Below are 27,817 nucleotides of genomic sequence, written 5' to 3' on the forward strand. Positions count from 1 at the left end.
TGAAAATTGGCTATTTTGAGAGTCTCTTTCTCTTTCTGTTTATTACTTGCTTATGGATGTAAATTCCACAAACCTCTTTCTCAACCATAACCCCACGTGAATTTCAGTATGAGCCATAGTAAAAGCTCTGTTGTGGTTTTTCTTCGTTATTATTTCTACCAGATTCTCAAATCCCTGCACTAAGGTTTTCGCCAAGCTCACTAGCTGCTCTGCTTCCTTCCCTCCATACAGTTTCTCTGTACCAGTAGCTGCCAACTCTCCCATCAAATCCCTGGTCCAGGTTACTTCGAACGGGAGCTGCAGTGACTTTTTTCTGCTGCCTTGTCTCCTTCACTTGAGAACTATTCTTTGATAATACTTCACTGCACAATTCTTCAAAACCTTAGGAATTCAAAATATACCTATGTTAATATGCAGAAGACAGCACGCTAAATCTGAGGTGATAATTCAATCCTTTCTTCTTAGGTACCTATTTTGATTGACACTTGACATTTTATTTGGCAAGGTCAATGAAAATTTATGAAATACTTGTTACATGGAGTTATTTATGTCAAGAATGCCCCTCCCCCCACCATAGTGAACCGCTGTTAATCAGGATGTCTGTTCCTGTGATAATTCTCCCTTTAATACAGCCATTTAAAAAGCCACAAGGAACAATAAGCTTCTCAACAAGGATTTATAAACAATCACTCTTGAATTCCTTAAAAAAGGAAACAGACGCTATGCTGACGCACAAACACTTAAAAAAAATTATCAGAGAGTTTAAAAATAGAACAGCACTGCCCTATAGATCAAAAATTGTTCAAAAGATTTTTTTTTTTAAAGTTAAGACACCCAAACCGAACTTAGGCCGCAAACTCAAAAGAAAGCTAATGCAGGTTTTTGAGGATTTTCTGAGGGTGTAAAATAGCAATAAATACTTTAAAGAAAACTATCAACTGGCTTGTGTTTTTTCAATATCATTTTCTAGAAAAGAGTACCACACACAGGATACACCTTTTTTCCACACTTCAATATGAAAAGCTTGTATATCAGTTCTGAATTTTCCCTACCTCATGGTCACCTCATTTCTCTAAAGTAAGATTGTCAAACCAGATACACCATTACCAAACATTTCTTTACTCGTGTCGTTTTAAGTCTCAATAATTAATCTGTACTTTATTTCCTTCCGGTAACTCTGAAACAGAATTAAAATTCTTACTCTCATCTCTTTTTTATGAACCTTGCTTTGTGCTCCTCTTAAGGTAGGTAAGAAAGTCTCTTCGTATTCTTGCCAGATTCAGAATGATCTAACTAGACAGTGTCCCCTCTCCAGCATTTCAAATGGATTCCAAAGTTCTGATGCAGTGAGCAAATTAGTCTATGTCCAGAAATACTGGATCTCAGAGATAAGCTATAAATCAGATTCCATGTAAGACCCTGGTGTAGTCTTTTAAGCGACAATTAAGCATTTTCTAATTTACCTAAATTTAACTTTTTCTCCCAGAAAGCTTTCCTTTACAGAGCAAACATCACCAGTAAACTGGGTTTTGTTAAAAAGTAAAATTATGATGCGCAATATCTAACTGTATACTAAAATCTATGCATTAAAATGGAAGTTTATCTATAGCCAGAGATTATTATTTATTTCAATAAGAGGAAAAAAAATTAGTCTGCTTACATCTTCATAGTAAACTTGTGTTTGTCCAATAAGGAAAAAGCCACTTATAATACTGGCAATTCAAACCAACCAAGAAGTTCTCTTTATTTTTATTATTTGATATCTATAATAAAAATGTATTTTAATACGGAAAAAATTTGTCTTACATGAGTCACTGTAACATGGTGAAAAGTACAGTATGTTAAGAATCAAGAAACCTAAGTTTTAGTCTTCATTCTGCAATTAATTGGTATGACTTCTGGAAAATCATGTAACTTTCAGGGGCTTTGGGTTTTTGTGTATTAGTGAGAGATTGGTCATCTTGTCTAACACTGCAAATCTATAGCTCTGCTTCAAAATTACTGTTAAAAACAACTGAGGGATCAAGTTGGCTAAAGCCATAGTGAAGTCTGAATTAAGTAAGGTTAAACCAGTTTTTCTTCTGGGGTGTTTTGTTTTGTTTTGTTTTGTTTTTTGTTTGTTTTTTTGGACAATTTCTGAACAATCCAGAACCTAGAAAATGGTCTGTAAGTGGTGCTTAATGGATATTAAATTTTCTCATATATTACAGCCAATGTCTTTTATTAAAATTCTGTATAATAAAAATGTGCAAGTTAAATTTTAGCCTTTATTTCAGCCCATTTTGCACTGAATGTTCTCTCCAATAAAAATATCTACCAACTAAACCTCTCGCCCACCTCTGCAAAATAGCAGACCAATAATTCTAAAAACAAATGGTAACTTGATCTCTTATTATTGTAGTGAGGACTCAAGAGTACTTTCGAGCTGAAAGAGACCTTAAAAAATAATTGCTTTCATGTTTACGAGTTCATAGACATCTACTGAAAACACATCCCATATTGCCAGTAACATGTTTGTGACAGACCTTATAGAAGAGCTCAAATAAACTAGTAATTAATATTAATTTGTAGGTATTGTGAACCACAACTCAAGAAAATTGCTTGTGTATGCCAGTTACACCAGTAATATACCTTCATGATCTATGTTAAAATATCCAATTAAGCCTCAAAAGAAGAAAGAAAAGAAAAATGCAAAAAAAAAAACAAAAAAAACTTGGCCACATTTGTAGTCAACACTGGCATTTTATTCCTCAAGAAATTAATGAAAGGAATTTTTGAAAAACTTTAATTTCTTAAAAAAGTAAAGCAATCTTGTCAATTTAAATGTGAAACACTTTGCAAAGTGCTACAAATCTAGAAATTTCAGTGTTTTATACTAACTAGAAATAAAACCATTTAAAATACGATTCTATTCAAAAGCTAAAAGTTAAATACAAATAAGAGGAACTATCAAAAGTAATTAGTAAGACAGCACAGCAAAAGTACTATGTCTACACATTAGGCTAGTATCATGCATGTCAAGGAGAGAAACTTCCGATACCCTAGAAAAACTTTCAGCTATGCTTGTTCAAGTTTTGTTTTAAAGTGTCCTCATTCAAAAAATAAATAAAAAGCACAGTTCCCAGAAAATATTTAATTGTAATTCTGCAACGGCTTACTAATGATGTTAGTTCTATGAAATGTAGCAGTCTAAAAAAAAATTTATCATCAACAATCAAGTTTTACAGAAACAATTATATTAAAAAATTTGGAATCTGAAAATGTTTTCCAACTCCAGTACCACTGAGGTCTGATAGTAAACACTAGTTGAGTCTTTAGCACTTTTCTACTTACACTGCTCTACAGGAAAGAAACAAAACAAAATAGTACAACTTTTGTCTTAGGTAGATAAAAATCCAAGGATTAATTTTACTTTAAAGTCTTTTCCACACTTCAACATGAAAATTATTCCATAGTTTTCATATTGAAGAACTCAAAACAAAGGTATTTAAAATCAAAGGATGAATGGTTTAGAGTGCTTATGCTAAAGAAATCAGGGAATCTTGTAAGAGCCTTAAAAATCAGAATGTGGCAAGAAGAGCAATCTGAGCTTATAGAACATTAAAAATTCCTTTAAAAAGCAAAGAAATAAATATTTTGCAACTGTAATTTTCGAGTAACTTAATGAACATCTTTGTAGTTGTATTCTAGATCTTAAAGAGTATACAGAAGTTGATGAAGATCACAAAATAGATTGGTCATATTAATATAAATGGTATTTCTTGAAAAGTTTCATATGTAAAAAAGATACCAGAATAATCGTTTTCTTTTTCATGTAAAATCCTAGGCAGATTATTTAACTTTCCCATGCTTAGTTTTTTTCATTTTTGAGTCAGTAAAATGAATACACTGACTGCATACGTTTCTAGGTGAAAAATCAACAGAAAAATTGGAATCCCAGGCTAGTCTTCTTTCACTATCTTCAACATGTGTCAGCTCCTGCCTGCTACTACCAAATGGAATCTGTTTAGAGAACCCAAAATGCTTTTAATAGCCTACAAAAAACACTAATATTTCACTATGGAAAAGGCTATCAAAAGAACCACCAATTAGAGGCCAAATAAAAATTAAAAAACAAAACAAAATCCTGGCTTATTTATTACAGAGACATGTGGAGATCATGAGATATTATATTCATAAAAGTGCTTTGGTATCACTGATAAAAATATTCTAACTTGATTTCACTCTTTTAAAGGAGGCCCTGATAGTTTCTAGGCCATTTAAGTAGTTCTGACTGGACATGTAATAAGTTGAATATATCAACATTATCAAAAGTTATTCATCTTTCTTACAGTGGATCTTTAAAAGTTTAATTTAACTGGTGCCAGAACACCTTCCAGAGAGAACTGAGAACCTATTTAGAGGACTTTAAATAAATGAAAACACAAAACACTAATAAAAAAAAAAAACCCTCCCTCAGAAACACACATCTTCTAGAAACAGGAATATATTTAAGCAGGAAGTATAGGGATGGAGGTTAACTTTCACATTCGACTACTTAGAGCAGCATTTATGTTTTAAGAGTTATGTTTTGAGTTAATATCTCTTTATAATTAAAAACACTCTTTGAAAGTAAGTTTACGTTTATGTTTACAAGGAGTTTTTACAGGTCGTAGTTCATCTATTCTTTCCAAGTCTGAGGTTGCTGTTGTGATGCTCATTTTTGAGATGGAAACTGAGGTTCTGGGACCTGAAGGAACTGTGATAGAGTGAGCATGGAAATCCAGATTTGTTGCTCTTTCAACTATACCATACGCTACAGTTTACAATTTCCAGTCTTTCCATTGTGTAGGAAAGTTGAAGGTCGAGGAACACTGGATTATCATGGGTGACTTTCTAGAAGAAATAAAATTACTTTAAAAAAAGAATCATTATGTTTGTTTCTTAACTCTCAAAAATTACATTTGATTTGGTCTCTACTAATCTTCCTAGGTAGTCTGGACATGTTTGTCTCTAAAAACTGCCCTGCTGAGGTAAAATTGTTTTCTTAAATGACATTGGTTGTAAAGTGCAAAAAAACCTGAAACCTTTAATGACTTTCAGGATTGCTAAATTTAACTAAGTTTTAGGAACAGAAATTAGGAAAAAACAATGCTGTGCATATTTGTACTACAGCACAATTTTGGTGATGAATGTACACTAAAATTTTTACTGACTTTATAATCTCAGTAATGGAAAGAGAAGAAAGAAAAAAGAAAAAGAGGTAAAAGTCGTTAGACCCTAATGATGATGATTTAGCACTACTTTTAGTTTTGTTTCCACCACTAATTGGATAAATTTAGCCAAGTGATTTTATATTCCCATTTGTAATTCTGGTTATAAAGTTAAAAATAATATGTGAATGTGGTAGCAAAAGTATAAATGGCAGTATTTTTAGGTAAAGGAAAATGAACTCGAAATAATGTAGAAGATCTTTTGTTGTTAGTCTGCTTTCTATTTTAGGCACAGTGACTTGTGCAGCAAAGAAAATCAGCTGGAAGCAGGAAAATAAAAGTGACAGGCCACTTTTTATTCCTTACCTGCATACATATGGTATGTGAGCCTCTCTATTAGCTTAATAACAGTTCCTGCTTTGATAATTGGAATTCCAGCCTTGGGCTGCATGTTTTCTTCAAATATTATATTCTCTTCAGAGTCAGGCTCTGCAAATCTATAAACATCGGCACTAGGGAGCCTCATCTGCTCCTCCTTCTCTTCCTGCAGCATCGTCACATCAAGCATCCTCTCCAGCGTACTCCGGTATTGTAAAGATATCAAGGCTGCCATCCAATTGTTTTTCTCTTCAGCTGACTTGGCAGAAAATATAACACTATTTTCATCTTTTAAAATTATTTCAAAAGCATGCTTGTACTCACTGGTGTCATCTTTGTCATTAATTTGTACCTTTCTCATGAAAAACTTTTCTTTAAGACGGTATTCTGCATTGCTAGCACCAGGAAGTCTTGGCTGCCCATGATTTGATTTACAGCAAATCATTAAGCCATCAAAGAGAAATATGTGTCTCTCATGTTTGGCTCCTACACGTGTAAGAGTTCCTTCCATTATAAATTCATTGCAACACTGTCCAATGTCTTTTCCCTCCCAACCATCAATATTCTTTTGAATCTCGTTCATTTTCTTGATTGCTAGTTGTTTCCCCTTCATTTGCTGACTATAAAACCGACATGCAGATTCACTGGGATAAAGGAAAAAACATTATTAGTACACAGACGACAGACAATCTAAGAATTCATGTAAATATAGGACAATGGAAAAGTACATTTTAAAAAGTTGCACTGAGAAGGTTTTCACTAATTCTCCAAATATATTAGTGTTACAAAACTGTACCATTTTAGGAACTAAAGCAACACAGTAGAGACTTTTTTAGTGCTCTAAAAAGAAACAAGGACTACTGACGAAATTCTACTCTATAAACTTAGCTAGGTAATGATTATTTCTACCTTGGCTACTAAATATTTAGAATGACATATATTAAAAAGGAGCCCAATATGGTAAATAAAATAATTTAAGAGACTTAAAAAATTATTTAGAAATGTTTAAGTGGACAAGACCTAGAGCTAACAAACATGCACATATTATAATTAAGAAAGTGGAAGCAATGTTATCTGAATTAATACCTCAAGTTACATAATCCCTAAAATAAAGGACACTACCAATTTTACTTTGACAGAACGATGATGTTGACATAAATCTACTCAAGACATTTTTCTCTGTCTCTCCTTTAGCTTACCAGTTGACTCTCAGGAGGTCTTGTCTGGGAGTATGCAAGGAAAATGCACAAATATGAAAGGTTTTTCAAACAATAACAAATTCTCTTGGCTTTGATGTCACTTCCTCTGAAAGACCAAGCTTGTCACTAAAACTATTTTCTTCATTGTTTACTTGAGGAGGGAACTGGGATCCCTGAATTTACACCAGAATATTCAGAGTGAAAGGGAAGATTATTAAAAAAGTAAAAATATTCACCTCAATCTTCGTTTTGCAAGACTTTTAGAACATATTTTTTCCATACCACTCTGAACATTAAGCAAAGCTGTTATTGCTTGTTTCAAACATTCCTTGTCTTCTTGATCTTCACTCTTTTCTTCTAACTGCTGCAAAGGCAAAATGACAAATCTGAACCCGCAGGACAGTTTTGGATGAAAAGAACAGGAGCTCATTTTATTCAAGAATGAAAGTAACAGTAATTCAAATCTTTCTGCAACAATAAAATTTTTAAACATGTCATAAAATATATTCTTTCAAAAAAGTGTTTTCTTCTTTAAGTATTATTTTCTGTATTATCATACAACCGAGTGTTCCACATTAAAAAAAAAAAAAAAGAGAGCAGAAGCAGTGTTAAAAGATGTCACAGCTTGTGACAGCCTGTGATGTGCAGTTTCTCAGAAGCATTTGTCTGAAAACAGATGAGGGACATAAATTATCTTCTTAACCTGCATAGGATTTGCCCAGTAGTAAGCACACAGAGATGTTTCTTCTCAAGCGTGGAATTTGGTCTTAGGTTTCTGATTCCAGCACTATCATAGCAACAGGATGATTCGAAAGACAAATACACAGAGAAAGATGGAGTATAGTGGAGAGGAACTTAGACACAAAACCTAGAACCAAATTATGCCTCTACTTCTGTGTGACACTGGGGCAGATTATCTGACTTCTGAGTTTCATTTTTCTCAGCTATCAAATGAGGCTTGTAAAAAGCCTGCCCTGCCTACCTAATGGGGTTCTTATTAAAAATCAAAGCACTTTATAATGTACAGAGTAAGTCTAAGTTGTTTTCTTCGTAGTTCTACTACAGGTTTAACGTTTAGTATCATGAACTTTGTCAGCATTCACAGGTTAAGATTTTGAGCAAAACCAGAAGTGTACACATTAATGAAACTCAAGCACATTTTCTTTTAGTGGCAAATATACTATATATGCTAGACAGAAAGTCTGTACTTAATAAGGACTGGGTCATCAATAAACACCACTTATCAATATAACAGGTGACTATAATTCAAGCAAGTAGTTAACTGAGGTATGAGTTATAATAGATGATAAGAATTCTGTCAACTTCTCAACCTATTTCTGGCTACCAAAAAGAAAATGTTAATAAATAACATGTATCAGTAGTTTTCATGCAACATTTAAGAACACTTATTCTCTATCATAAAAGAAAAGATGTGAGAAGTAAAACCATAAAATATTCAAAGTAATTTGCAAAGGTTTACTTTTCAATGAGCGTAATTATTATTACTTTAAGGATTTATAGTTGAGATATTCCTTAAAGATCAACAACACATTCATTTTCATTTCAGCTGATAAAGATCAGTTATACAAACATACACATACTGATGACTTGTGAAAAGTAGACATACTTCTTACTCAAAGCCTCAACCATTTTTATAAAAATAATTTGCTTAAAATATCATAAATGCTCAGGTATTCCAGAAGAAGTAAATACCATATTGTGATGTCTATTTAATGCTCAGTTTTATCATCCAAATTTTGGATACTAAAACCTCACCATACTTTCAACAAAAAGGACCATCTGCACTTTGTAGTCTTAATTGTGTTAACTGTGTTTCAAGATAATCTCCCAGAAAGGGGGAAAAATATTTTTTTCTCAAAGGATAAAAAAAACTTTTATATATATAAAAAAAATACGAGATATCATTTACTCATTAGTTTTGCTCTTCACTATGGCCAGCTAGATTAAAGGAAGTCAATGGCCAACTGTTCATAAAAAGGAAGCTATTAGGTTTTTACTTAATGGATATTACGGATAGGCTGAAGGCTGGGCTTTGGGCATTCTCTCAAAACACTCTCCATTCCTATCATTCTAGAACTACTTGCATCTTATATGGCAGAATTTCGGGTGACAAAACCTAACCATTAACCTTACTGAGTTTAGGCTTCCAACGCAACAATCTCACACTGAAAGCAATGTTCATTAAGAAAGGACAAAACTGTATGCGGTGTACCAAAAGCACCACTAAAAACTATTTCACTGAGTTCTTTCAGAATGTAATTCCTCCAGAGTCAGTAGACCACAAGGTAAGTTTTTAATCTTAACGAGCTGGCACCAAGAGGTGGCAGAATACTGAATCCTTCATATTTATCCTTTTATTTTTTTATATTAATTCAGGCAAACATACCTAACATCACACAAAAACACACAGTTTTAGCACATGTAAAAAGAGCATGAAAGTAACCAATCCACTGAGACACACATTTGATTTTCTATTCTAAAAATGTTTAAAGCTTTTGGTCATTTATCTACTATTTAACTATAACATTTCACATATAGAATATACCAGTATCTTGAAAGTATTGTTAATATACTTTAAACCCACAAACCCAAAGTCTATGTCAAACCCGTAAGACTCTACTAATGGAGTAATTTTTAAATGCAATTTTTACCTTCATAGCATTACCTGAACATCTAAAATAAATTTCAATGTAATTAATGACCTTTCTCATAAGCACTTTTGCTTAATATAGCTGATATAAACCAGGCACTGGTGCTGAATAATTGAAGCTAACTGCCATGAAAGCGGTGGCTCTTTGTTGCTACAGAAACAAAGCAGTGGCAAAGAGTTTACCTAATTCACAACATATAAGGGCTTCCTTTTGTTTAAAAAACACAAAACCTTTGAATTCATGTTTTTATTTCTAGAAATTAATTTTTCCAACATGAGATTCTATAAAATGAAGAAACTGCCATGCACTTGATGGTGGTGACAGGCAAAACCCAAGATTTCTCAGTTCAAGAACATTTTCAATACACTACCAAAAAAACTGATATAACTTAGAAATGCCTATTAAAAAAATACTTAACAAATAAAACCTATTCCATTCAAATAGGTACATTGCAATGCACAGGATGACAAAATATATAATCAAGAAATATATAATTGTCTAATGTTTGGGACATGGAATAAACATTTGTTTTTATCTTAAATATTGTATGTGTGCATATATATATGCACACACATATATAAAGAGCTTATCACAGAATGGGAAAACACAAGCAAAGATGGGGACTGTGTTTTGACCACGGAATGGTTACCTATATACTCTTTGATAAGATACTAAGAACAGATTACAAAGTAGAAAATACATGGTCAACTGGTAAATTTAATTTACTAGTCCTGTAAACAAATGTATGGAATACTACCCAAATTATTCCAAAAACCAATGAATTAAGCCAACTGCTCCTGACTCTTTGCTATCTCATAATTTACACATCCCTTTAAAGGCTGAGCACAAGAAAGGCAATAATCCTCAATTATTCTTTTACAGTAGCAGCACAACTAGAAAGTATGGGTGGAAAAAGATGCAATTCATAACTAAAATGAGATTTAGAAATTGCAGACTTCAATTACTCATGCTATTTAAGTTTAAAAGTACACTTCATAATCAGTTCCTTTCCCCTCAAAAGTTGTTTTATCAGTAGGGATTTTATATATACAGATAATTTTTTTAAAATACACAAAATTTCAACCAGTAAGTGATGTTATATTAACAAAATTTGATCTTCTTTTACTTAATCAGCCTAAACCCTCATTTTCCCCCAAGGGAAATGGAATAAATAGTGTAAATTTGTAGTATAAACAGTATAAACTTACAGTACAAATAGTACAGCTTTTCCATTATTGTAAATCATATAATACCTTTATTAAATTAGCCAATATAAAAATGAAATCTTAAAATATAAATTGTAACATGACTTATAATTCACTGTTAGGAAAGAAATGCAAAATTCTCAAAGTTTTTGAGAAAGTCACATATTTTATTTAGATAATTAAGTATGGTTCCCTGTATATTTAGAGTATTAATAGGACCCGAGTGGGAAAAAAAAAAAAAACAAAACTCAAAAGGGCATATCTACAGGGGAAAGCCCATCAAGTGCCATTTGGAATGAAATTAGCAAATACTTGCCCTTCACTGTTTCCCCTCCTACTGCTGTAAACATCACAGTCATAACCAATACTGCAGAAAAGCTTCATAAAAATGCAAGAATTTCCAGCAATGGCAATGAAGTTAAGAAGTCTTGAGAGCCCTCCCACAGATAACAATTATATAATCTGGACAAAATGTAAAAACTATTTGTAGGCGCTGGAAAACATCTAGAAGAAAGCATAAACCAGCAGCAGCAATTACTCTTGAAAAGCTACAACTCCCAAGTGTATACACTTGCAAGATTAAGGCTTTCCCCAACCTCTCAGAGCAACAAACACCGTGGGGAGGAGTGAGAGGAAGAGAGCCTCTACAGGCTAGAGATCAAAGAGCACAGTTTAGGAGGAAATTTAAGGGGGAAATCTGGAAATGAATGAACTGCAGATGTGTTGACATCCAAAATCTGAAAATAAACTTCTCCAAGTACCTGGCTGATGCACGGGAAGACCCACAGGAGGCAAAAGAGCAGGCAGAGACCAAAGAGGAATCTACTTGTGAAAGTAGAATCTACTCGTGAAAGCTCTAATGGATGAGTTCTGAGGCTCTTTAAGAACTGAGTTTAGTCCCCAAATGTACAAAGCTCAGGTAGCAGAAAGCTGAAGACTTACTGGTTTCAAGTACCAGGGGATAAAGCCTAAAGCTGACAGAGTAGCTGGAAATTAAGAGGGAAATCTCCGGGCATAAGGAAACCACAGAGACTGTGCCCCCAAATCTGAACTAATCCCTGCCCAAATACTTGTCTGACTGCCAAATCATACACATGTAAGGGAGACCCAAGAGAATCAGCTAAAAAAGCTACATATGGAAATCCTAGAAAGTGAAGAGAGATACCAGTTGCTTCATAATACAGAAGAGATCAATTTGAAGCTGAATCCAGGAAAGTTAACTGCATACTAAAGTAAAAAACCAATATTCCAAAAACAAGAAACCCAACAATCCTCCACACAATAGAATCCAGAATTGTTAATGAGCAAACAACAGGGAAATGTGACCCATGTTCAGGGGGAAAAAAGTCAGTTAATAGAAAATGACTCCAAGTGGGCCCAGATGCTGAATTTAAGAAGGGCTTCAAAGTGGCTTTTATGATCATATTCAAAGAATTAAAGGAAAACATGGTCTTACTGAGTGGACAGATAGGGAGTCTGTGGAAACTATAAAACAAAATCCAAATGGAAATTCTATAGTAAGCAAGATAATAACTAATAGTTCAATTGACAGATTAATAAAATACTAATTTGAAGAACAAGGAAGGATAAGATTAAAGAATAATGAACAGTCTTACGGAGATCTGTGGGACAACACAAAGTAGTTCAACACACACGCAACTGGAGCTCCAGAAGGAAGGGAAGTGAAATAAAAAATGGCAGAAATATACAAGCATAATGTAAAAGCAAGTTAAAATCTGAAGTGTGGAAAGGAGTCTGAAACTTTAAACAGGATATCAACCCTAGAAAGGGTTAGACATAACACTCATTTATGAAAATAAGATACTTTAAAAAAAACCATCTCCCTGTTTTTAGCAGAGAGAAGATTCCCAAAATTATAAATGCACCTCACAGTTTAGTTGATTTAAAATTTAAAATTAGAATAGTACAACAGTCAGCTGTTTACTGTTTCTTGTTACAATGGCTACTGAATTACACTATCTTATGTTTAACTTCAGACATTTGATGTCTACAGTCAGATGGAATACCATTTAAGCTCACTGCTCTAAGTCCACGGGTTTTGGATAAGAATTTCCAAATTTAGAAATCTAGTTCAATGGAATGGAAGCTTAAAGAGACCTCCATTGGGCTTATTTTTATGACAGAATCTACGCTAAGTCTTCTCTTATTGCTGGTATTAAGTCATCAACTCGTGGCAGTACAAAAAAAAAGTGTGGGGGCGCGTGGGTGGCTTAGTCTTTAACCATCTGTCTTAGACTCAGGTCATGATCCTACCATCCTAGGATCGAGTCGCACTGGACTCCTTACTCAGCGGGAAGACTGCTTCTCCCTCTGCCACTCCCTCTGCTTGTATTCCTGCTCTTGCTATGTCTGTCAAATAAATAAACAAAATCTTAAAAAAAAAGTCTGAAGCACAGAGCAGTTAAACCAGATGCAAAACATGAAAAAAAATTTAGATAAAAAATGATCTAGTGTAGATGTTTGATTCTGTCCAGCTCCCAAACTGGAAAAGCACCAAATCAAAGCCATTAACAAATGTATACAACGGGTTTGTAGTAGGGGTTTGCAGGGCAGCCCTCTTTACAAAGAGCTTTTGGCACACTATGTGAAGGCCACTAGTGGGTGTTCAAAGTGTATGATGTAGCACAATTTATATTTCGCTCTTCCAATTTGTTTTGTGTAGCATTAAAAAATTTTTTTTATTTGACAAAGCACAAGCAAGGGGATCAGTAGAAGGAAAGGGAGAAGCAGGTTTTCTACCGAGCAGGGAGCCAGATATGGGGCTCGATCCCAGAACCCTAGGATCATGACCTGAGCTGAAGGCAGACGTTTAACCATCTGAGCTACCCAGATGCCCCTTCTTCAGCACATTTTTTTTTTAAAGATTTTATTTAGTTATTTGACAGACAGAGATCACAAGAAGGCAGAGAGGCAGGAAGAGAGAGAGGAAGAGAAGCAGGTTCCCCACTGAGCAGAGAGCCCAAGGCAGGGCTCGATTCCAGGACCCTGGGATCATGACCTGAGCTGAAGGCAGAGGCTTTAACCCACTGAGCCACCCAGGTGCCCCTTGTTCAGCTTTTTTTTTTTTTATTTGGGGGGATAAAAATCTCTTAATTTTAACATTTCTCAATTTTTTATCCTAAATTTTCCACTCACTGTACCATTCAGTCCTAAGATTTTATCTGTAATCCTTTCCCACAATTCTAGTACTTAAACATTTGTGGCTACAATTTTTGTAATATTTTTGTAATATTTGCAATCTTAAGGGGAAAAAGGGTCAATCTTCAAATGAGTCTGCTATGTAAAAATCTAGGAATATTAGAAAATTTAATGTTAAATTTTTTTTTTAAGATTTTATTTATTTGACAGACAGAAATCACAAGCAGGCAGAGAGGCAGGCAGAGAGAGAGAGTAGGAAGCAGGTTCCCCACTGAGCAGAGAGCCCGACATGGGGCTTGATCTCAGGACCCCGAGATCATGACCCGAGCTGAGGGCAGAGGCTTTAACCCACTGAGCCACCCAGGTGCCCTTAATGTTAAAATTTTTTAAATTTCTTTTTAAATATTTTATTTTATTTTATTTTAAAGATTTTATTTATTTATTTGACAGAGAGAGATCACAAGTAGGCAGAGAGGCAGGCAGAGAGAGAGGGGGAAGCAGGCTCCCCGCTGAGCAGAGAGCCCGATGCAGGGCTCAATCCCAGGACCCTGACATCATGACCTGAGCCGAAGGCAGAGGCTTTAACCCACTGAGCCACCCAGGTGCCCTTAATGTTAAGTTTTTAAAAATTTCTTTTTAAATATTTTATTTTAATCTCTATACCCAACATGGGGCTCAAAAAAAGATCAAGAGTCACATGCTCTATCAACTGAGCCAGCAAGATACTCCAAATTTTAAATTTTAATACAGAGAAAGAATCTAACCACATGAGTCTCCAGATTAAAGTTGTTAGTGTTCTTATTTTCTAAAATAAAGCTTGTGACCAAGATAAACACTGCAATGTTATAATGAAATAACATCAACTACAATACTTACTATTCTGTTGGTCCTCAATTTAATCTTACTTAAAAACACATGGTTGTTATGATGTGTTAAAATTAAACCCGGACATGTTTTCTCTCAATTATTTTGCTAATCTTGTACTTTTTATTACCAATAAAACCTAAGAAAGGTATAGAGATTTTAAGTGTTAAATTTTCTATTTTTTCATTTAAGACAAAGCATACATGATAACCCCAAACCCAATTACATACACTTAGTCTAATTCAGATGATTATGTTAGTAATTTTGAATTCCTGTCCATTTTTACCTGGCTATAGCCCATCCTGCCACAAGTCTGTTGGCTTTTCACTAGATTTTTGTGACTAAAATTAATTGTAAGTCTATGATCAGTATGAAATTATACTTAAATTGGGTTAATAAAAACAATATATGTATATATTGGTTTAAGAAAGACATTATATACTGGAAAATCAGAAAACCAAAAATGAATATAATTCTATAGCATACCAAAAACTAATTGTAATGGGTTGAACTATATTCAAGTTCTAACCTCTGGTGCCTGAGAATGTGATCTTATTTGAAAACTGGGTCTTTGCAGATATAATCAGGTTGAGATAAGGTCAGACTGCATTAGGGTGGGCCCTACACCTGTTCACTTGGCATCTGCTGCGTAGGAGAAAGGAAGAGACTTGGATGCAGAGATAAAAGAAGAACAGAGAGCTGCGGGAAAAGCCATGTGAAGAGGAGGGAAGGAATGAAGCAATGGCATCAAGAGCTACCGAGGACTGCTAGGATTCACCAGAAGCTAAGAGACAGGATTCTGCTCTAAAGTCTTTAAAGGGACTGTGGCTCTGCTGACACCCTAATTTTGAATTTCTAGTATCCAAAACCATGAAAGTACAAATTTTTGTTGTTTTTAAGCCATGCAGTCTGTAGTACTTTGCTCTGGAAACCCTAGGAAATGAAGATACTAATGTACGTATAATGGTATAGAGCTGAACCCAGTTTTTTTTTTTAACTGAGGGGAACTTACTTTTCCTTAGATTATATGGTCAACATATTTACACAGTCCCAAGTAACAGCTCTAAATTTGTTTAATAAAGCAAATCAAACTTCACATAGAAAAAAGAGTATTATTTTTCAGTTTCAGTAGTATTCAAGTCTTAATTACTTAACTAAACTTTTACTTTCTGAATTTATAAAGTTTAAAGAATTCTAAATTTCCAGGGCACCTGGGTGGTTCAGTCTGTTAAGCGTCCGACTGTTGATTTTGGCTCAGATCGTGATCTTAGGGTCATGGGATTGAGCCCTGCATCAGGCTCTGTGCTCAGCAGGGAGTTGCAAGAGATTCTCTCCTTCTTCTCTTTATTTTTTTAAAAGATGTATTTATTTTACAGAGAGTGCACATGAGCAAGCATAGGGCAGGGGAGAGGGGAAGAGTGAGAGAGTGTAAGAAACTTTAGCAGACTGTGCTGAGCATGGAGTCTGATGAGGGGCTTGATCTCAACACCATGAAATCACAATCCGAGCCAAAACCAAGAGTTGGACGCTGAACCAACTGTGCCACACAGGGGTCCCAGATTCTCTCCTTCTCCGTCTATTCCTTGCCCCTGCTCATGAGCTCAACTTCTAATAAATAAATAAATAAATGAATGAATAAATAAATAAATAAATAAACCTTATTGAAAAATTCTAAGTTTCCAAAATTAGTTTAATTATATACAATTTATAGTTAAGCTTCTTCAAAAATGTAAGACATTTATAGGAATTCTAAGAAAATTATTATTTTTGCCATTTTTTTTTTAACAAGTATTTATTGTCTAAGAGCCAGACACTACTAGGCATGAAAATTCAAAGCTACTCAGGGCTCACATCCACTCTGTGTGGAGCACAGTCTAAAACAAGGTGGACAAAAACGGGACAAGTTCTATGAGGCAGTATGATGAGAGGGAACTCAGTAAAAGGATCAGCCTAGGGAACCAAGGGAAACTTGACCAAGAAACCAAGATTTGAACAAACTCTTTGACAAGTAGGAATTTCTCAGATGAAAGGGGATGGCAGAAATAGAAGAAAAAGTCCAGGAAACAGGAACAAAAGCAAAGTGGAATTCTGAACAGGTCTGATATATCCAAGGCTGCTAAAAATTTTCTTATGGGTAAAGCACAAGGTGGGAAAGACTAGGTATTGAGACGAGCTAGAAAGAGGCTAAAGAATTTAGACTTTGGGGAAAGCTGATAGGGAACCAACTGCACTTTTTTAAAATTTTATTTTATTTTATTTTATTTGACAGAGAGAGATCACAAGTAGGCCAAGAGGCAGGCAGAGAGAGAGGAAGGGAAGCAGGCTCCCCGCTGAGCAGAGCCCGACGCGGGACTCGATTCCAGGACCTCGGGATCATGACCTGAGCCGAAGGCAGCAGAGGCTTAACCCACTGGCCACCCAGGCGCCCCACAACTGCACTTTTAAAACTAAAGGTTCCATGAGGCATAAAGGCCATATAGGAAGCCACTACAGTAGTCCCTGCAAGACATGCAGGGAGGAGGGGGGCATGGGGGCGGGGGGTGAGGCTGGACTAAGGCAGTGTTAGTGAAATATAGGGAACAAAGTAACTTCCAGAAATGTATTATGTTTTAAAGATTTACTTTAAATCTTTAAAGTAAATTTACTTTAAATCTTTAAAGTAAAGTAAAGTATGAGTGAGCACACATACAAAGATAGAGTAGGGGGAGAGAGAGAGGGAGAGAGACTCCCAAGCGGACTTTACACTGGGTGTAGAGCCTGACACCAGGCCAATCTCACGACCGTGAGATCACGATCTGAACCAAAACCATAAGTTGGATGCTTAACTGACTGCGCCACCCAGATGCCCCAGAAATGTATTGTTTTAAAAGGGTTTTATGCCTGCAACTCCACCAAAACAAAACAAAACAAAAACAAAAACAAAAACCGACTAGAACTGGTAAATGAATTCAGTAAGGTCTCAGGATACATAATTAATATACAGAAATCTGTTACATTTTTATATGCTAGCAATGAAGTAGCAGAAAGACAATGTAAGAAAACAATCCAATTTACAATTGCACCAAAAATAACAAAGTACCTAGAAATAAATTAAACCTAGGAGGTGAAAGATCTGTACTCCAAAAACTATAAAACACTGATAAAAGAAACTCAGAGGACACAAACAAATGGAAAGACATAAATATTCCACACTCATGGATTAGAAAAATCAATACTGTTAAAATGTCCATACTACCCAAAGCAATCTACAGATTTAACATAATCCCTATCAAAACACTAACATTTTTTTATGGAACTAGACAAATAATACTAAAATTTGTATGAAACTACACAAGACACTGAATAGCCAAAGCAATCTTGAGATAGAACAACAAAGCTGGATGTATCAAAATCCCCATTATAAAGCTATAGTAATCAAAACAGTATGGCACTGGCACAAAAACAGACACATAGATCGAAAGAACTAAATAGAGACCCCAGAAATAAACCCCATCTTTATGGTCATTTAATCTGCAACAAAGAAAGCAAGACTATGCAATGGGTAAAAGACATTCTCTTCAACAAGTGGTGCTGGGAACACTGGACAGTTACATACAAAAGAATGAAACTGGACCACTTTCTTGTACCATACAGAAAAATAAACTCCAAATGGATGAAAGACCTAAATGTGTGACTTGAAACCATAAAACTCCTAGAAGAAAACAGGCATTCATTTCTTTGATATTGGCTATAGGAACATTTTTCTAGACATATCTCCTCAGGCAAGGAAAATAAGCAAAATTAAACTTTGGGTCTATACCAAAATAAAAAGCTTTTGCAAAGTGAAGGAAACAAACAAGAAAAATAAGAAGGCTCCCTATTGCATGGGAGATAATTGCAAATGATAGATCCAATAAGAGGTCACTATCCATGATATATAATAAACAAACTTAGGGACCCCTGGGTGGCTCTGTCAGTTAAGCATCTGCCTTTGGCTCAAGTCATGACCCCAGGGTCCTGGAATCGAGTCCTGCATTGGGCTCCTTGCTCAGTGGGGAACCTTTTTCTCCCTCTACCTCTGCCTACTACCCCCCCCTTGTGCTCTCTCTTTCTGACAAATAAATAAATAAAATCTTTTAAAAAAACAAAAATAAAAACAAAAAACCCTATATACAACTCAATGCCAAAACCCACAAGTAATCCAATTAAAAAATGGGTAGAGGACATGAACAGACATTTCTCCAAAGACAACATACAGATGTCCAACAGAGCACACGAAAAGATGCTCAACATCACTAATCATCAGGGAAACACAAATCAAAACTACAATGAGATATCACCTTCTACTTAATCAAAGTGGCTAAAATAAAAAACACAAGAAATAACAAGTGCTGGTGAGGATGTGGAGAAAAAGGAACCCTTATGTGCTGTTGGTGAGAATGTAAATTAGTCAGACACTACGAAAAAACCTCCATACTTGGAGGTTCCTCAAAAAATTAAAAATGTGATCCTGTAATTCCACTACTGGGTATTTACCTAAGGAACATAAAAATTTGAAAAGATATACACACTCCATTTATTACAGCATTATTTACAATAGCCAAATTATGGAAGCAGCCCAAGTATCTACCAATAGATGAATAAAGAAGATGTGGTGTACACATACAATGGAATATTATCCGTTCATAAAAAAGAACGAGATTTTGCCATTTGTAACAATATGGATGGACCTGCAATGTAATGCTAGATGAAATAAGTCAATGAGAGAAAGACCAATACCACATGATTTCACTCATATGTGGAATTTAAGAAAAAAACAAATGAACAACAAAGAAAAAAAGAGGACAAACAAAAAAACAAATTTAAATACAGAGAACAAACTGATGGTTGCCAGAGGGAAGGGAGGTGAGAATCCCCTGAAGTAGTTTAAGGATTAAGAGTACACCTATCTCGAGGAGCACTAAGTAATGTACAGAACCACTGAATCATTATAATATACACCCGAAACTAATACAACACTGTGTGTTAATTATACTTCAACAAACATAAAACAAAAATATAGAAGGGTTTCATGGTTCATCTAATTTGGGAAACTCTAGAAAACCATTAGATTGCTTCACTGCACAATTTTACAAAGTCCAAATATTCTAACATATTTTGAAAATTTCTAGGAGTATATAATTAAGGATGTAGTCTTTCTCCAACATATCTGACCACTGCACATCCCTCCCCACAACTTTTTATTTAGAATATCTCATGGGACTAGCATCTCAAAGAATATTCCTTGAAAATACTGCTCAATGAAAATATTTAATTAAGCAACATACCAACAAATATAAATTGAAAATAAGTACAAATAATACATTAGTACTGACGGGATGCAGAATAAAAAGGAGGGATCACAGTCCATGGGATTAACTAGGCAAGGTTTCCCACTCAATATACTGCAATTCTGCAGTGGAACCTTAGGCAGTAAGATGAACTAGGGATACATATGCTTAAACCAATAGAAATATTTTAAATTTCTGAATGATGACTTAATTTAAAAACTCCATTATCACAACTTAACAATTTAAAACATTTTTAATTGCCTGTACTTGGGGGAGTAAATAATTACTTATATTATTAAGATGATTAGATTTTACAGCCTTTTCAACCTTCATCAGAGCTTCTTGTTCTTATTTATAAATTAAAAAATGCTTCTGGGTTTCATCTGGCTTTAATGCTTCAGAATTTCATTACAGTCTCAGGTTAAAATCCCATTATCACATAAACTATTACGAACAAGGATTCTATGTAACAAACTTGTTTGCAAATATCCTGTTAGGACTATGGTTTGTCATAATGAATTCTTTGTAAAGAATGGTTTTGTATAACAAATGCTTCCTCTTGATTATCCTCTTAAAATAATCATTCTATATTACCAAAGACCTTAAATGGTATGCTGTTTTCAGTCTAGAATGGAGAGTTAAGAGCTCTGTAATTCTGCTTGGTGATTAAATCCTTTACCTCCCTTGGTCCTTCCCTAGTTCAAACATTCCTACTTGAGAATCTAAGGTCCAAATCACTACAATGTAAAAAGAGTGGACATCATTCACTGATTCATTATAGAGAGCCCATTTCAGTATGTACTTCTGCAAACTGTAAATATAATTTCTACTAATAAATTTTCCGTAACAAAATCGTAATATTAAATAGAATTTTTCTTTAATGAAGAAAACATTCTTTTAAAAGCTAAAGAAATAATAATATTAACCCATGTCTTATTTTGTCTCTTTGGGGCTAGTCCATTAAGGGTAAACAGGGTATCTCTATTATTTCATCCCTTATTGTAAATTTTTGAAAAAAACCCTGATGTTTTTTAGGACATATTATCCATAGTCCAAAGAAGATATCATTAGATGTTTACATAAGAAATTTAAAAGTAAATGACTTTTTTTTCTTTTAAGATTTTATTTATTTGACAGACAAGAGACACAGCAAGAGAGGGAACACAAGCAAGGGGAGTGGGAGAAGGAGAAGCAGGCTTCCCACTGAGGAGGGAGCCCAGCACAGGGCTCGATCCCAGGACCCTGGGATCATGACCTGAGCCAAAGGCAAGTGCTTACGACTGAGCCACCCAGACACCAGAAAAGTAAATCACTTTAAGTTATACCAATGAATTATAACTTATACAGGCTAAGTGTCCCTTTTTCCTTAATTTCAGTGTGTAAAAGGAAGAGGGGGAAAAAACTCATAATCCTTTCCTTTCAGACAGTGCTTCTTAAATTGTATATTTTGAACTGTGACTGAATAAGGAATTTTTACTGGGATTATACACAATTCACTGTTTCTAAGGTAATGTGAAGCTGTTGTATAGAGATAGTTCTAAACTTGAGCGATGAAAACTAGGTGATTAATAGTCTCCATTACTTTGGTCTTCTCTCTACATTGGGTCCCTTAGCTAAGTGCCTGAATCAATCTGCTGAGGTCCAAAAATGGAGATATGGATGCAGAAACCCAAGACTGTTTCTAAACAACTGGCTACGTAAGCAAAAGGGCACAAGATAAAAATATCTGATAATTGCTCAAAAAATCACTAGTAAAACTAGAGAAAATATGGTACTCTTTTGCAGACTCCTTTACATTTTATTCTTTTTTTTTTTTTTTTTTTTTTTTTTTTTTTAAAGATTTTATTTATTTATTTGACAGAGAGAGATCACAAGTAGGCAGAGAGGCAGGCAGAGAGAGAGAGAGAGAGGAGGAAGCAGGCTCCCTGCGGAGCAGAGAGCCCGATGCGGGACTCGATCCCAGGACCCTGAGATCATGACCTGAGCCGAAGGCAGCGGCTTAACCCACTGAGCCACCCAGGCGCCCTACATTTTATTCTTAACTAGAAAAAACAATTAGATATAGATTAATGTTCTCGGGTGCTAACATAATAACGCACAACTAAATTGTAAAAAGAAGCTGTATCACATCTGAATGTTTTCTAAGTAGCAGTAAGAGTTTTCTTACCTTCAAAAGTTCAAAGTAATGCAGACAGTGGTAAACAGGGGCTAGAAGTAGCCTGGGCAGAACATACTGAACAGCTTCTTTGAAGCCTTCGCCTATTGACTAAAAAACAAAGTAATTAATTTTTTTTTAAGTTTACTTTTCAGACATCATATATCTTGATTTAAAAATTACTGTACCTGTAAATAGAGTGCTGCTCCAGGCTTTGATAACTGACTAAGGAAACGATCGTGAAAACCAGGCCGTAAGATATCGCGAGCGTATGATTCGTATGGATCAAAGGCCAGTTCCTTAGAAAACAAAGAATGTAAAACATAGATAATCTTTCTCCAAGTTAAAACTTAAATAACTTACCGCCAGAAATACAGAAAGATTAAATTATAGGCACATCCAAGCTAGCACAGTTATGTGCTTCTTTTTAAGCCTCAAACAAAATTACATGGCTATCCATTATGATTTTAATTAAGGACAAGTTTAATATTCTCTAGAAGAGATAAGTAAATCAGTTCTTTCTGATGAATAGTGATATCCTTATAGGTTATGACACCTCTCCTCAAAGGATTCTAGTAGAGCATTATCAACAAAAGTGGTCAAAAGAATGGCAAGACTTTGGTTCTGGAAAACAAAATTTAGCTGGAACAACAACAAATACAAATATCAACAATGAGGTAAAGTAAAACCTTTGGAATAGGGGCATCCAACATTTATTTTCTCATGGTTATTTCTTATTGGTAGACTTTTACTTTCACATTCTTCAAGCCAAAGGTAGCAGTCTGTATCATCTAAAATTATTATAGTTTTCACAAGCAATTAAACAAGAGTTTATCCAAATTGCCAAAAATTCTACTATCATCAATCATAAATGAACTAAACAATTTGAATGGTTAGGTCTAAAAGAGTACAATCTATGGGTTTTGATGATTCCTGAGGAAAAAGAGCATCAGTGTCTTGATTTTAGAAGGAGCCATCCTCTGCCCTATTCCTTGTTAAAAAACAAACTTGTGAAAATTGCGCTCTAGATTCTAGCTAGAGTTCATTTCTAGGATGGGGAATTCTAGAAAGAGGCAGAGGACATCTAGTGGAGGAGTACAGAAGGAAGAGGGACTGACAGCTCAAATGATGTTTATGTTCATTACCCTTAATGTAGTTTCTTAGATTTTCTTTTTTTTTAAGGGAAGACTGAATAATAACAATACAAGATCAGAAATCAGAAGACCTGAGTTCTAGACTTTGTAAAATATAATATGGCATATAAAGTTCTAAGTCATCCTAAATTCCTTGAACTGACTCCTGATTCATTTCCCAATTTCAACTCCTTCAACTACTTTCCCAACTAAAAATTTCTATAATAATGTAACACTGGAAATTGCAGTCCACTCCAGATTTTACAAGAACGGATGGTAACATTCCAAAAATAATTAACAGAAGGGAGTCAGGTATGAGCAGAATAGATGGGAGAGAGAAATAAAAATGTGATCTGATGCTTTATCACGGGTCTCTTGAACTCTTGAACTCTAGAAATGTTTGCCCTCCCCCTCTTTCAATGAACTCTAATTTACTACAGAATTTTTAGGACAACTATATGCAAGAAGTAAAGGCTATACAGCAAAGTGGCTTAAGAGCATAACTTTAGAGTCACAGAGACCCAAATTCCCATTCTGATTATACTACTTATTAGCTGAATGAGCTTTGATAAACTAAGCTAGTTTCTTCATTGAAAAATGGATAGTACCTACTTTCAAGGGGTTGTTTTAGGAATTAAATGAGGTATCTTAAGCAAAGTGCTTACTATGCACGTACATAGTAAGCACTGAATAAAAGGTCCCCAGTATTATCATTCTAAAATAGCATGTTTCAATAGAGAAAAAAACTAACTAACTAGGAATCCAACCTCTCATCACAGTTTTATTCTTGAGGATAAATACATAGAATTGCAAGCACTTCTAAGAATCCTTGTATAAGTTAACAGATTTTATGATTAGTTTATAGGTTAAAAATCAATACTTAAAAGATTCATAAAATTCTGATTGTCAATATATGTAACTGTGTATTAATGATTAAAAACGTAGAATATTCCAAACACATAGAAAGATACAGAGAAAAACCTAACTATATTCACCATGTGGCTCAAAATAGTTCAACTTTATCTTATAAACTTGTTTCAGCTTTAAAAAAAAAAAAAGTAAGACACCATTGTGGTAATTGATCTACCTGAGCCCCCTTTCACAAGCTTATCTCCTCCCTTACTGATCCCCAAAGGAAATCACTGTCCTGAATTTGAATTTTATCATTTCCATGTATGTTTTTATATAATGACACATGTATCAAGAAATAAGGCAATGTTTTTTTTTTAAAGATTTTATTTATTTATTTGACAAAGAGAGAGAGATCACAGGTAGGTAGAGAGGCTGGCAGAGAGAGAGAGAGAGAGAGAGAGAGAGAGAAAAGCAGGCTCCCTGCTGAGCAGAGAGCCCGATGTGGGACTCGATCCTAGGACCCTGAGATCATGACCTGAGCTGAAGGCAGCGGCTTAACCCACTGAGCCACCCAGGCACCCCAATAAGGCAATGTTTTTAAACTTTATATAAATACTGTAATGTATTTATTCTTTTGCAATTTGCACTTTACATTCAAAGTTGTGTCTAAGATTTATCCATTTGTATTAATATGGTTTCTTCCATTCATTTATTCTAAACTCTGTAACATTTTATTGTATAAATATGTATTTTTTGAGATAATTTAGATTCACATGTAGTTTCATGTGTGCACACTACTCAGTTTCCCATCATGGTAACTAACATTTTGCAATAGTACAAATATAGTGCAATATCACAATCTGGCCATTGACACTGATGTAAAGTATACAATATTTCTATCACTACAGGGATCTCTCTTACTGCCTTTTTTTTAAGAAAAACTTTTTTAAAATTTTATTTTTTTAAAGTAATCTCTACACCCAACGTGAGGCTCAAACTCCAAACCCAAGATCAAGTCTCACGCTCCACTAAGCCAGCCAGGTGCCCCTCTCTTGTTGCCCTTTAACAACGACACCTCCCTCCTTCCTATAGGCACCCAAATCTGGATTATGTATTTTTTGTTTTGTAGCTCATGCTTTGGGTGTCGTATCTAAGAATTCTTTGCCAAAGCCAAGGTTGTGAAGATTAAGCCATGCTTTCTTCTTCTTCTTCGTCTTCTTTTAAGATTTTATATAATTTGACAGAGATCACAAGCAGGCAGAGAGAGAGGAGGAAGCAGGCTCCCTGCCAAGCAGAGAGCCTGACGCGGGGCTCGATCCCAGGACCCTGGGACCATGACCTGAGCCGAAGCAGAGGCCTCAACCCACTGAGCCACCCAGGCGCCCCAAGCCATGCTTTCTTCTAAGAGTTTTATAATTTTAGCTCTTACATTAGATCCATTTTATGTTTGTATATTGAGTGAGGCAAAAAGTTCAAATTCATTCTTTCATGTTTCCCATAACTTTATAGTGTCTTTTTATAAACAGAAGTTTGGTGTTTTGATTTTTTTTTAAATTACCATATAGCACATACCCTCCCCAATGTCCATAACTCAACCACCCTCTCCCTTCTCCCCTCCCCCCGGCAACCTTCAGTTTGTTTTGTGAGATTAAGAGTCTCTTATGGTTTGTCTCCCTCCTGATCCCATCTTGTTTCATTTTTTCCTTCCCTACACCCAAACTCCCCACATTGCCTCTCAAATTCCTCCTATAAGGGAGATAACATAATTGTCTTTCTCTGATTGACTTATTTTCCTCAGCATAATACCCTCTAGGTTCCATCCATATCATTGCAAATGGCAAGATTTCATTTTTTATGGCTGCATAGTATTCCATCATATATCTATATCTATACCTCATCTGTTTTATCCATTCATCTGTTGATGGACATCTAGGTTCTTTCCACAGTTTGGCTATTGTAGACATTGCTGCTATAAACATTCAGGTGCACGTGCCCCTTCAGATCACTATATTTTTATCTTTAGGGTAAATACCCAATAGTGCGATTGCTGGGTTATAGGGAAGCTCTATTTTCAACTTTTTGAGGAACCTCCATGCTTGTAAACAGAAGTTTTAAAATTTTAATTTTTCATGGTTTGCACTCTCAATGTTCTTTAAGAAACCCTTCCTATCTCAAAGTCATAAACATATTCTCCTATATTCTCTTCTGAACTTTTAAAGTTTGCTTCTCATTTTTGGATTTTTAATCTGTTGAGAACTTGGGTATGATGTGAGCTAAGGATGGAATTTTTTCTTTCCACATGGATAACCAGTTTTGACCCAACATAATTTTTTAATTCGTTTTTTCTTTCTCTACTGGTTGATAATTACAATCTCAGTCACATATAATGTGTGTGTGTGTGTTTTTTTTCAGGACTCTATTCTGTTGCAGTTTGTTTATACCTTCACCAATACCGTGCTACTTACTGTGACTACATAATAAATTTTAAAATATGACAAGACAAATACTCTTAACTTGTTCTTCCTCAAAATTTTAATTTTTGTCCCTTCATTCTTCCGCACGAGTTTTAGGACTAGTGTGCTAAGCACTGGATTTAGAGATTATTTGGGAGACTAGTATCATTATAGTACTGGGTCTTTCCATACATGAACATAATATGTATTTCCACATATTCAGATCTTCTTTATGAACCTAATTATTTTATGATTTTCTTAACTGGTCTAGAATATTTGTTGGGCTTATTTCTGAGTGTCTTGTAGTTTTGTTTCTATAGTGAATGGAGTTTTTCCTTTAATATCATGTACAATGGTTTATAACTTGAGCACAGTAATGCTATCAATTTTTAAGCTAATCTTTTATGTGGCAACTATACTGAACTTGCCTAATATACTACATAAATCTTGGGTTTGCCATGTTTACATGGTTTTGAACCTCCTACAAGTGAAATTACATAGTATTTTGAATGTCTTTATATGGTTCACCATGTTGCCCTTTTTATAAAAAATCGGTTGTTCATTCTTTTTTATGGTCATAGCATTTCACTGTGTGAATATATGACAATTCACTATGAATAAACCTGCTGTGAACATTTTTTTAAAAGATTTTTATTTATTTATCAGAGAGAGAGGGGGAGAGAGAGAGCACAGGCAGACATAATGGCAGGCAGAGGCAGAGGGAGAAGCAGGCTCCCCGCCGAGCAAGGAGCCCGATGTGGGACTCGATCCCAGGACACTGGGATCATGACCTGAGCCAAAGGCAGCTGCTTAACCAACTGAGCCACCTAGGCGTCCCGCTGTGAACATTTTTAAACATGTTTTTTGGTAAACACATGCACCCAGTTTTGTCTGGTATATGCGTAAGAGTGAAACTGCTGGATCATTTGGTACACTATAGGCTTAATTTTAGTAGATAAGCCAGTTTTCTGAAGGGGCTGTACCATTTTATATCCCATCCATCAGCAATGCAGAGTTCCAACTATTCAGAAGTTTTACATTGCATTTCCTTGATGAATAATGATGCTGAACTTTCTTCAAGAAGTACCTGCTTAGGTCTTCTATTTTCTTAAAAAACTTCACTGTTTTTAAGTTACTGATTTTACACACTCTGGATAGGACTCTTTCACTGTCTCACCATCTACAGGTCTCCTTTTCACACTCTTAATTTTGGTTATTGATCCAGATGTTCTTACCTTTAAAGAAG

General features: G+C 35.0%; 2 protein-coding genes across 3 annotated transcripts in view; one reads left to right on the forward strand and one right to left on the reverse strand.

Annotated features, from left to right (window-relative positions):
* Nucleotides 1–404, forward strand: part of ARHGEF33 (Rho guanine nucleotide exchange factor 33) — a 121,670-nt gene extending 121,266 nt beyond the window's left edge. The window contains exon 20 of the transcript XR_009405289.1: nucleotides 232–404. The gene's annotated coding sequence lies outside the window, so the exon portion shown is untranslated. The remainder of the gene's footprint in view (nucleotides 1–231) is intronic.
* Nucleotides 1–27,817, reverse strand: part of SOS1 (SOS Ras/Rac guanine nucleotide exchange factor 1) — a 146,430-nt gene that overhangs the window by 37,607 nt on the left and 81,006 nt on the right. For both annotated transcript variants that reach the window (XM_059405493.1, XM_059405492.1), the window contains exons 7-10: nucleotides 22,322–22,432; nucleotides 22,146–22,244; nucleotides 7,006–7,133; nucleotides 5,559–6,214 (exon numbers count right to left, since the gene is read on the reverse strand). In XM_059405493.1, coding sequence (XP_059261476.1) covers nucleotides 5,559–6,214; nucleotides 7,006–7,133; nucleotides 22,146–22,244; nucleotides 22,322–22,432 — 994 coding nt within the window. The remainder of the gene's footprint in view (nucleotides 1–5,558; nucleotides 6,215–7,005; nucleotides 7,134–22,145; nucleotides 22,245–22,321; nucleotides 22,433–27,817) is intronic.

This window comes from Mustela nigripes, chromosome 7, assembly GCF_022355385.1.
Source record: "Mustela nigripes isolate SB6536 chromosome 7, MUSNIG.SB6536, whole genome shotgun sequence".
NCBI lineage: Eukaryota > Metazoa > Chordata > Mammalia > Carnivora > Mustelidae > Mustela > Mustela nigripes.